The following is a 12597-nucleotide window of genomic DNA, read 5'->3' on the forward strand; positions in this document are numbered from 1 at the left end:
GCACGCACGCACGCACGCACGCACGCACGCACGCACACACACTTTTTGGATTCTGCTGGGTATATCAGACTGTTCCCCGGACCACCATAAATGTTAGCTTTGCACAGATGTTAACAAGCAATATCAGCAACCTCAAGATAACAATCGTATGGTTAAGAATAGCGAGTGAATTTTTTCATGAAAACGTTTTTTGAAAGGTAGACTACATTTTTTTTTTACCAAAAACGATTTTTTCTGATGTAATGATTTAGAATATCTTGTAAAGCGGTGTCTGTAAAATTAGCTAGGTGTGTATTATTCTGCCCGAATCCATGAAACAAAAAAATTATTACAACATGTTTCAGAAACACTTGTAGTGCCAGTTTTAATTATTAAAACTACAGTACATAATAGTAAAAGTTTACAACAATGTTATGCTAGAACAATAACTATCTTCACTTAAACTGGATGGTTTCGGCAGCACATACTGGACTATCTATCTTGCATGGATTAATGAATTTTTTATTAGTTTTCGTTCAGACCTGTGCATAGCGCGACCGACGGAGGACATGGATAACACAGATATACAGACGTAAGCGATACGATAGTGATAGCATTCTCTCAGACGCATAGCGACACACTTCGCTCATCTTACGGGTTGACGAAATAGTACAGAGATACGCAGCCCTGCTGAATATACACCACGCATCACGAGCCTTTATCCTGAGCACTGAGTTTCTTGAAACGGTAATGATTGGAGTTCTCGATCACTAACCATCTATGGTGACTGCAACTGTCTAGATCATGCAGGTTCTATTGATACAGCTTATTCGCCTAAAACCAATTATTACAATTATTCCACTGTCCTGGCTGCTTAACTGGAGCCACGCTACTTCATGCACGAATTCAATTTCAGTCTCTATTACTCTCTCCGGTTGTTCTGCATAGCTCCATCTGGCACCTCCTCCGTAAAATATTCCAACGCAGTCAATAATTTTGTTTCAGAACTTCATTCTGAAAACCGTTATCGACGTGGGCCGCATACCAAACAAAATCCCGCGATTTCGTACGGCGCAGAGGAACTGCGGCGGCGGAGCAGCGTGTTGGTCCAGCAGGTGGCGCTAGTGGTCGCGAGCTCGCAGCTCAACCGAGGATGAGGCCGATGCCGACCCGTGTCATGTTTTTCTGGTGGTTCATCATGGCGCTGAGAGCGAAGGTGAAGGGGAGCGGCTGTAGTCGCTTCTCCAGAACGGCTCCTACCTGCATGTTGCTGTCGAACATACCTGCGCACAACAAACCACACACACGGCATTACGAGAGAGCTGTGAGGTCGCACCGCTGCTGTCGCACCGAAGAATGCTGAGCGACATCGCCTATACTGCTGCTGCTGCTGCTGCTGCTGCTGCTGGTGGTGGTGGTGATGCTGTTGCTGGTGGTGGTGATGCTGCTGCTGCTGCTGCTGCTGGTGTTGCTGGTGGTGGTGATGCTGCTGCTGCTGGTGGTGGTGATGCTGCTGCTGCTGCTGCTGCTGGTGGTGGTGGTGCTGCTGCTGCTGCTGCTGCTGCTGCTGCTGCTGCTGCTGTTGGTGGTGAGCTGCTGCTTGCTGGCTGCTGTGTGGTGGGTGTGGTGGTGATTATTGCCTGCCTGCTGCTGCTGCTGCTGCTACTGCTGCTGCGCTTGCTGGCTGGGCTCTGCTGGTGGTGGGTGGTGGTGTGGTGTGTGTGGATGCTCTCTGCTGCTTGCTGCGCTGCTGTGGTGGTGGTGGAGTGGTGATGATGGCTGATGCTGATGCTGATGCTGCTGCTGCTGCTGCTACTGCTGCTGCTGTTACTGCTTACTGCTGCTGCTGCTGCTGCTGCTACTGCTACTACTGTTGCTGTTGTTACTACTGCTACTACCAATACCATGTAGAGAATTCATTTTATGTCGCACCGTTACCGGGTATTAAATATTGCTGCTACCCCACTTAGAGGGAATGAATTTTGCCCAACATAGGGACACGATCACAGCTTTTCGCAGGCAACCGCCAAAACCGCGAGAGCACACTCACCTTTGAAGACTACGTTGGCCTTTGGCATGTCTATCTCGTAACCGATGGTGGCCACGCTCTCCTGCATCCGCAGGTTTGCCTCGAGCTCAACCCCCACCTGTAGCTGATCACTTGCCTTGTGCCAGTAGCACGCGTGCACGCCGGCGCCACCTATCTGTCCACTCGCTGTGAATTTATCACCTGCAGGCGGAAGCGACGCCGTGACGTAATTTAGTCACGTTACGTTATTGAACCGTGATTTAGAAGCGAATTAATGTATCGTGCTTATTTTACAGTAACCGCACGTATTGGTTCGGGCATTTACTTCCACAGCTGTATGGAATGAGATTTCCATAAAACGTATATAATTTGCAATAGTTGCTCGACACTTGTGCAATAATATTTTCTTACACAGGCACATTAAAGTTTACGCGAATATGTATGGATTCTGAGTATTTCTGTTGGTGTTTATTTAAAGTAACAAACTCACACAGATTAGTATTCACTCGGTGAAATTCAGGCCTTGCTAGATTACAATAAAACAAGTATATTTGTACCAAATTTTTTAAAGGATTTCCCGACATGGTGCCTAACCCTGTACGACTAGGTACTCACCGGTATATTTGCCTCCAACGCTGAGCACTCCAATCTGTGTTCCGGGGACGGCCTGGCCGTACTGATACGCTAACTCAGCGCCCATGGCTAGTCTATCCGTTACACGTTGCAGGTAATGGCACACTATCACGCCTACAACAAACAATCAACTATCAGTGCCAGGATTGCTGATGGCAAATCACACCTAGAGCCGAATTCAACTCACGCCGAAGCAACTATATTTACATATAAATAATAATATATGTAAATATAGTTGCTTCTATATATTATCAAGAGTACATAATAGAGAAGAGTATGACACCGTTTTAACAGCGTTTTGCATAGTTTTCAACTTGTAAATATTCTATCAATATGTGAATAATTATATTCAAACTTTACCTTATTTTCACTGCCAGCTGACTGCCTGCTGTCCTCCGCTATTTAGCGGAGGCATAGCGGAGCGCTCGTGAAACAGGAGTTGTCCGTTCGCTAAGTTCTCCGTTATGCCTCCGTTCGCTAAAGAGCGAACGGAGAACTTAGCGGAGAACTTTAACGGAGCTTTGTGAAACGCGCCCCAGCCTTGCTTAGGCTTTAATTAGGTTCGCGTACGTACAAATTAAAATGGTATACCCTACAACACGCTGCGCCGGGAGGGGGGGCGGTAGTGCACCGTTTTTGCTTTAGCTAGGCTGTGAGGGTTGTAGTCTATACATACTATTAGTATTAGTATTACTAGTGGCACTACGGTTAGTAGTGGTGACACTCTGTCATACAAATTACAATGATCATGATTAATAATCGCGATCTCGAAAGAACGTGCTACGTAATTGAGCGGACGTTGAAATCCATATTGCAGGGCGGAGTACAGCGCATTTTGGAAATGCGTTCAAGCCGGCATGATGTACATGTTCACGCAACTGTGCAAGATGATGGTTCTGGCAACATTCTTCCCAGCGGCGGACACCGTCGGCGGAAACTTTGACGTAGTCGGGGTGATTACTCATTCGAATTATGTCTAGCTCCACGTGTTTCATAAAATATAATGCACACATATCTCTACTACGATCGTATCTACTTTACATGTACAGGTGAAGGTAACCAAACGTATAATAATCATTGAATTGTAAGATAAATCTAAAACATTACTGGAGCGACAGTTTCGATATTGATCTGCTGCCTGTGTCAATCTGTACAAGCAGATATATACTGTCTAATCCAATGCTGTAGTGAGATTTTGGATCTACATCAAAATCAAACCATATTACGTGATGGAATGAAATCCGTCAACATCACTTCAGGATAATTACACGTGTTTTTTTTAAAACTTGATTAAATCGTTGTAGGAATTTTTGAAGTCAACCGTTGACCTCGCCGACCTCGTCGGGATTCACATGGTGATGTCGTGGATCGCCAGTAAAGGAGAGATCAAGTTTCTCGTTGCCGGCATGGGTTGGGCCACGGCGGAATTAGTCATGACCAGGTGAGGTCCTGTAGCGGGTTCAGGATCGTGCTATTATTATATATTTCTTATTAATATGTACTAGGCAGAATATATCATATCATATCACATGTATTCATGATAACAGTTTGTCATTATGACATTGTGGCTAATCTTCCTGTTACTTAATGAATGCTAGCGTTCAACTGCCTTCTAATGTTTTATGTTTTTCCATCAGGATTTTTCCGTTGTGGGTCGGAGCGAGAGGAGTAGAATTTGACTGGAAATACATTCAACTCAGCCTGGATTCAAATGTCAGTCTGGTAAGTTTTCAGTTGGAAGTCCTAATAGGTATCACGGTTAGTTTTCAATGTTTGACTCACTAACCTTGCAATTTTCGATCGTTGAAATGACGACACACTGCAATATTAAAGCTTTAGATATAAATTTCAATTAAATTCTACAAACACGTTTACGATATCATAGTGATATCACAGTCCTTATCATTATCTCTCGAGGATTTCTAACAGTAAAAAAATAGCGTGTAATGTTTGTGTACGAGCGCTGCTGTTGTGTGACAGTCCTTAATGAGAAATTTCTGCAATGACTGAGTTCTCTGCTGTACAATGCTGAACCACGCACACACACAGGTTCACCATATCACGACAGCGGCTTTGGTGTGGCTCTGGAGCCGACACGACCTGCAGAAAACGTACCTTCCCGTTGTCATGCTGGCGCTCGGCATGAGTTGCTACCGGCCTCTCATCGTCGAGTGAGTATGCTCCTCTTATTGTAGAGTATGCTCCTCTTATTGTAGAGTATGCACCTCTTATTGTAGAGTATGCACCTCTTATTGTAGAGTATGCACCTCTTATTGTAGAGTATGCTCCTCTTATTGTAGAGTTAATTACCTGTAATTACAGATGCGATTCGCGAACAGCGCCTGCTTGTAAAGCATATGATAGGTTCTTCGTAGTTACAGAGCTAGCTTGAAAAGAGATAAGGGAGTTCGCCTCCGGTGATCACAAGAACACCCTTACCAAGAACAGTAGCACTTGCGGAGAGCACGAGACCGGTCCCCAAGGTGTGGCACTGATCTGCTCTCAAGTGCATAAGCTACTAATTAATTGATTATATTAAGGTGAAAATTAACTAATAATAATTAATTGGATTTTCCGGCGATTAGTGCGAGCGCTGCAGGTTTGGGGAGGCACTGGTGTGGCCCGCTTGTACGCCTGGCTTGGTTGTTGCTTGGTTTGTAAGGTCTACAGCTTGCAGTCTGGCACCAGCTATGGTCGGAAGTGGTATTGCCTCGTCGTACTTACTTGCGTTAATTACTCGCCTAGCCGTCAGCAGTATGCTGAGAATGTCTGGCGGTGCAGTGAATGGGTGACGGTTGAGAGGTTAACGTGAGGTAGCTACTTCTACGTACATCTGATTGCACGGTTTAATAATCCAAATCGACAGGGTTAAGATGTGTAGAGTACGCTTGTATACCGACGTGTGCGCTAGGTTTAGAGTTACGCAAATGGCTAGCGCTATAGGTCGGGTGTAGGATGTGTCGTGTACGGCTGGAGGCGCTTTATGTGGTACATTAGAGTACTTTGGCGCTAGTTTACGCCCGGGCGTACAGGCGTGTGCTGTGGATAAGCGTGATAGCCTGGGTCTATTGGAGTTTCGGCTAACGCAAGGTACGTTAGGGTACTGCAGCGCCACTTCACGTTAACGGGGCGCGATTGTGTCGCCTGTGTTATTGGCAGGCCCGGGCATCGTCGAGCAGAGTAGCGCGCGTGTGTCGCTCGAGTTTGCATTCTATAGTCTCTGCTAGCGAGCACAGCATTGGCAGAAGCCTGCATCAGTCTTTATTCCAAATATTGCTTCTGCAAAGTGTCATAAACATCTGCTAGGGAGCAACGAAGTGGAAAAGCAAAAGGAAGGAGGGAAGAGTACAGATTCTTCCCGTGTCAGAGCAGAGTTGGAGGTGGGAGCGTTCAAAGAGGGGCATGAGATATGAACCAGGTTGGAGAGAGAGGAGACGCCGAGACGACGCAGACAGGTCCACGAGAGTGAGCTCGTACTGCCTAGAGCGAGCGTCGAGCAGCGATGAGGACTGGATTGGCCAAGGCCACGCTCCCTCAGAAGAAACGAGAAAAAACCATAAGAGTGGACTGAAGTTCACGACAGCTCGGAGGACCAAATCTTCGCTACGTGAAGCCAACACGGAGCGCTCTATGACCTAGAGAAGCGACGCCATGACTGTCCTTCGTAACGACCAAGTCAGAGATTATGAGATCTGGGCAGATGGCTATATATTTCACAAGTCCACGAGCGTGTGGTAAATGCAAAAATCTGTCAAAACATAGGGACTCGATTGACTCGACTATGACCTGACTGACAGACTGACTACGACTGAACGACTGACTGACTGACGACTGACGACTGACCACTCCACTCACTCACTCACATCCTTCAATCGCACTCACGAGTTCACTCCACTGACCCACTTCACTCATGCACTCACAACACCGTCACGAATACAGTCACATCACCACTCACTCACTCACCTCACTCCACGCTCACTGTCACTCCTGCGTTCACTCACTCACTCACTCACTCACTCACTCACTCACTCACTCACCCACCCACGCCACCCACACTTTCATCTTCACGTCACTCACTCATCGTCCCTCCACTCACATCACCTGATCTTGACCTGACGCGCGATCCGGGGTCACCACTCCACACTCACGTCACCACCCACTTCACTCACTCACCACTCACTCACTCACGAGTCACTCACTCGTTTGACGGAATTCGATACGGCCCGATGCGATACATATCGGTACGAACGTACGGTCCAATACGTGTTAGCCCATACTTCAAGGTACGCAAGGTACGTTCGATTATGCGGGCCTGACGGGGGAACGTTCGCACTCACGGTACGTTATCATTACTCCAGAACGTACCCTAAATTTCAGGTGTATCCAGGATTTTTCATGGTGGGATCGTGAATCAAATTTGAGACCTTTCACAACGCAATAGCAGCAAGACGTTACAAACTGTCGATACAGCATACAGGCGTGTACAATTTTGAGCCAGGGGGGGGTCCCTAACCGTAACGCGCAAACCTGGTAGCGTACGACGAAGGGGGCGGTCTGGGGGCCCCCCCGAGAAAATTTTGAAATTAAGACCTCCTTAGATCGTTTCTGCGCGAGCTAGGGTGCCGGACCCCCTGGACCCCCCTGTACACGGCGCCTTGACAATTTAATTAAAACTCCAAACATTAGGTTCAAAAAAAAATTACATTAAAAAAACAAGTATTTGCTGATTGCAGTTGAAAACAGTTTTTGAACTTTTTGTCTTTATCTTGTTCTGTCTTGTCCTTTGTCAGTCTTTGTCCTCTCTTTATGAAAGCAAAATTTGTTAAAAAAAAAGGCTCAGTTTCAGATTGCTGGAATTGGGAAGATTACGTCCGTGCATGGCAATGTCTTTGACTCATTGCTGACCTTGATCTTAATCATTAGTCATTAAAAAGGCCCTCGAAAAAAATCTTTGGAAAACATGTGGACCTTAAAATTTTGGGGGTCGTACGACCCATCAGACCTCCCCCCCTGCATACATGGCCCATGAATTTCGAGCATGTTCAAACCAATTAAATGCCCGCTCACGCAGAATCGACGTTAACTACATAAAGGGCTAGCGCTCCCGCTAACTTTGATCAGACTTACTCTAGGCTTTTCAATAACGTACTGAGGCTAGGTTCCAGTACGTTATGGACTTAGCGGTACTTAACTCCCGGTACGTTGAGCTAAGTTAAATAGCGCAGTGAGACCGTACAGACACTAAACGTGCGTATAACACACCAACACACAAACCGCAATCACTCAAAACCTCGCGGGTGAAAACATAAACCCCGCCATTGCCTCTGTCGTCGTAATAAATAAAATGTAAAAGACTAACCACCGTCATACTTTACCAAGGCCAACTTGCCTCGCTGGTATGCTCCGACACACAGGACAACCCACTCCCCGTTCCACACACCTACGCCCGCACAGCACCCCTTCCAAACACACACGCAGCACCCCCCGTCCACACACACACCCGACCCCCTCACACACGCACGAGTATCTGCTGCTTCTGGCGCGTCGCCCCGCACGCACCCTCTCCACACACACACGCATCGCACACCACTATCCCCTCCACACACACACACCACCCGACACCCGTCCACACACGCACGCACCGCCACTCACCCCTCCACACACAACGCACGCACGCACACATGCCCCCTCCACACACATGCCACGCCGCCAGCCACGCACGTACGCACCCCCTCCACACACACACAGAACTACACGCACGCACGCACGCACACCATCCCCCTGCCACACACCCCACGCACTCCACCCCTCCACACACGTCACGCATCACCCACCACCCATCCACAGCACACCACGCACCACACCACCCCCTCACATCACACACACGCACGTACGCAACGCACCCCCCCACACACACACGCACAGCACAGCACCCCCTCCACACACAACACACACGCACGCACGAATGTCAAGCGCACCCACTCCCTCCACACACACGCACCACTCACACCCTCCACACACGACTCACCACCCCACCGCCCCTCCACACACTGGTGGTGCTCGCACGCACGCACGCACGCCCCTTGCCACACCACACGCACGCACCCCACCCCTCCCACACACACCGCACGAAACTCCCCCCCCCTCCACACACTATGCACGCCCCCACCCCTCACAGCACGACACACACGAACCACCACCCCCCCACACGCTGTCTGATTCGACGCCACCCAACCACACCCTCCACAGCATCACGCTCGCACGCCGCCCCCCAACACGTCACTGCACACGCACCCACGCCACTCCACACTCGCCCCACCCACGCCCCTCCACACACGCACTCCACTCCACCCCCTCTCAACACTCACGCACGCACCCCCCCCGCCCCCACATTGGGCGAGACGGTCTCGTCTTGACACGCACCCACAACACACACGCACGCACGCAGCGCCACCCCCTCCACACACGCACCGTCGTGTCACCCACGCACTCACCCCCTCCACACACGCAGCAACGCACCGCACCCTCGTCACACATTGACACAGGCTTGCGACGCACACGCACCCACCGGGCCCCACACACCACGCGGCTAGTCACCACGCACAGCACACACCCCTCATCACACACACCACCACCGACCACGCTACCCCCTCACACTACCCCACGCACGCACGCACCACGCACGCACGCACCGCACACACCACGCACGCACAACACACGTTTTGGATCTGCTGTATATCACTGGTTCCCCGACCAACTCATAAATTACTTTGCACAGATGTAACAAACAATTCAGCAACCTCAAGAAACAACCGTAATGGTTAAGACAGGCGAGTGAATTTTCATGAACACGTTTTTGCCAAATAGACTACATTTTTTTTTACAAAAACGATTTTCGATTCCTGATTTAGAATACTGTAAACGGTGTCTGTAAAATTACTAGTGTGATTCTCCCGAATCCATGAAAAGAACAAAAAAATATTACAACATGTTCCGACAACACTTGTAAGTGGCCCAGTTTTAATTATAAAACCTTACAGTACAGTAATATAAACCAGTTCAACAATGTTATCATAACAATAACTATCTTCACTAAACTGGATGGTATCGGCAGCACATACTGACATCATCTTGCAAATGGATTAATGAATTCTATTAATTTCGTTCAGCCTGTCCACTACGCGAAGCCGAACGGTAGGACAGAGATACACAGATATCACAGACTAAGCGATAAAAGTGATAGGGCATGTTCTCTCAACGCATAGCGACCACACGCTTCCTTCATCTACGGGTTGACGAAATAGCTACAGAGATACGCAGCCCGCGCTGAATATCCACCACCGCTCACGAAGCCTTTATCCTGAGCACCCCGAGTTCTCTGAAACGAATGATTAGTCTCCCATCACTAACCATCTATGTGACTGCAACCCATATCATCAGGTTCTATGATCCAGCTTATTCGCCTAAAACCAATTATTACAATTATCCACTGTCCTGGCTGCTTAACTGGAGCCACCTACCTCATGCACGGAATTCATTTCATCTCTCTCTATTTACTCTCCGTTGTTCTCCATCAGCTCCAGTCGGCAGCTCCCCGTAAAATATTCCAACGCAGTCAAGTATTTGTCAGAACTTTCATCTTAAACCGTTACGGACCCCGGTGGCCGCATACCAAACGAAACCCGCGATTCGTACGGCGCAGAGGCAACGCCGGCGGAGACACTGTTGCCACAGGTGGCGCTAAGGTCGCGAGCGTCCGCAGCCAACCGGAGATGAGGCGCGACGCCCCTGCATGTTCTCTCTGGTGGTCACATGCGCTAGACGGAAGGTAAGGGACGGCTTGTCGCTTCCCAGCACGCTCCTACCTGCATGTGCTGCGAACATACCTGCCACAACAAACCACACACACTGCAATACGAGAGAGCTGTGAGCTCAGCCGCTGCTGTCGCACCGAAAGAATCTGACGACCTCGCCTATACTCCGCTGCTGCTGCTGCTGCTGCGCACTAGTGGTGTGAGCTGTTGCTGGGTGAGCTGCTCTCTGCCTGCGCGGGTGCTGGGTGTGGGATGCGCTGCTCTGGTGTGTGATCGCTCGGCTGCTGCTGCTTGCGGCTGTGGGGTGATGCGCTGCTTGCTATCGGCTCTGCTGCTGCTGGTGGTGTGTGGTGTGATCGCTGCGCGGCGCGGGTTGATCTTCTGCGCGCCTGCGGGGTGGTGTGGTGTGGTGTATGCTGCTGCGCTGCGCTGCTCTACAGCCTGCTGCTCGCTGCTGCTGCTGCGTGTGGTGGTGGGTGTGTGGTGTGATGCTTCCTGCGGGCTGCTGCGCGTGGTGTTGGTAGGGTGATGAGTGCTGAACTCGATGGCTTGACTCTGCTGCCCTGCTGCACGCTGCTCGCTGTTACTTGCTCCGCGCTCTGCTGCTGCGGCTACTGGCACTTGGAGCTGTTCTGTTGTACACCGCACTACCATACATGTAAGATTCATTAGTCGCACACCTTACGGTCAATAAAATGCCTACCGCCACTTTAAGGAATTAATTTTGCCCAACATAGTACACGATCACAGGCTTTTCGCACAACCGCCAAAAACCCGGCGAAGACAACTCACCTTTGAAGGGGACACGTTGGCCTTTGCATTCTATCTCGTAACCGTGGGCCACGCTCTCCGCATCCCAGGTTGCCCGACTCAACCCCCACACTGTACTGATGCACTTCCTGTGCCAATACAACCGTTGCACCCGCACCACCTACTCTGTCCACCGGCTCGTGAATTATCACACTGCAGGCGAAGCGACCCGTACAATTAGTCATTTTACGTATCATTGACCGTATTAGAACGAAATTAGTATCGTGCTCTTTACAGACCGCACTATGTTCGGGCATTACTTCCACACGTATGGAATGAATTTCATAAAACTATATAATGCAATAGTCTCGACACTTCAAGACTATTTTCTTACACAGCACCATTAAAATTTACCGAATATGTATGGATCAATTCTGTGTTATTAAATAACAAACTCACAACAGATAGATTCACCGGGGTGAAACAGGCTGCTAGATTACAATAACAACAATATATGACCCCACAATTTTAACAAAGGTATTTCCGACATGGTCCTAACCCCTGTACGACTAGTCTCACCGTATATTTGCCTCCAACCCCTGAGCACTCCAACTTGTGTCCGGGACGGCCTGCCGACTGAACCAACTCAACGCCCAAATCGCTATCTACCGACAGCTTCTGGTACAGACCACTAATCACGCCGTACAACAAACAGACAATCAACTACAATCCAGGACCTGACTGCAAATCACTGCCTAAGCCGAATCATACTCAACACCGAAGCACACTATATTTACATATAAATAACTATATAATGTAAATATACGTTGCTCATATATACAAGAAGACAATAAAAGAAATACGGACCACCCTGTTCTTAACATCGTTTCCATAGTTTCAAACTTCTTAATATCCAGTCAATATGTACTAATATACTCAAACTTACCCTTATTTTCGTCTATATCCCCTTAATCAACTAACCCACCAATTTAACTGAAAATCGATGTCTTCAAAAATTCTTGTGAAATCGACACGGTTCACAAACGAGTTCCCACAAGTTGCCACAATGCACATGTGTACGGGCGAAAGTAGTGAGGGATTACTCATTGTCTCTATCTGTGATGTATTACAGACCTGGCGCCGCCGCATAGCACTGGGTGGACTTCGCCTCACAACATGCCTGCCACTTCGTGGAAAGTTTAAACCGTCGTATTCAAAAACTTTTTGAAAGAACACAACATTTTCGGGTAAATGGGGGTCATAAGACCAATAGAATCATCGACAAAACAAGTAAATTGAAATAATTATCACATATTATAGAAATTACAAGTTTAAACATGCAAAACGCTGTTAAAACCTGTCATACTCTTCTCTATTATTCACTCTGATATA

General features: G+C 48.5%; 2 protein-coding genes across 2 annotated transcripts in view; one reads left to right on the forward strand and one right to left on the reverse strand.

Annotated features, from left to right (window-relative positions):
• The window catches only part of LOC106814586 (transmembrane protein 147-like), a 19818-nt gene that overhangs the window by 5539 nt on the left and 1682 nt on the right, over positions 1-12597 (forward strand). Inside the window, exons 2-5 of the mRNA XM_014818928.1 lie at positions 3459-3594; positions 3946-4082; positions 4279-4363; positions 4691-4812. Of these exons, the coding sequence (XP_014674414.1) occupies positions 3459-3594; positions 3946-4082; positions 4279-4363; positions 4691-4812 (480 nt within the window). The remainder of the gene's footprint in view (positions 1-3458; positions 3595-3945; positions 4083-4278; positions 4364-4690; positions 4813-12597) is intronic.
• The window catches only part of LOC106814585 (mitochondrial import receptor subunit TOM40 homolog 1-like), a 19545-nt gene continuing 7286 nt past the window's right edge, over positions 339-12597 (reverse strand). The window contains exons 5-7 of the mRNA XM_014818926.1: positions 2624-2755; positions 2030-2209; positions 339-1262 (exon numbers count right to left, since the gene is read on the reverse strand). Coding sequence (XP_014674412.1) covers positions 1123-1262; positions 2030-2209; positions 2624-2755 — 452 coding nt within the window. The 3' untranslated portion in view covers positions 339-1122. The remainder of the gene's footprint in view (positions 1263-2029; positions 2210-2623; positions 2756-12597) is intronic.

The sequence above is a fragment of the Priapulus caudatus genome, unplaced genomic scaffold (assembly GCF_000485595.1).
Source record: "Priapulus caudatus unplaced genomic scaffold, Priapulus_caudatus-5.0.1 Scaffold947, whole genome shotgun sequence".
NCBI lineage: Eukaryota > Metazoa > Priapulida > Priapulimorpha > Priapulimorphida > Priapulidae > Priapulus > Priapulus caudatus.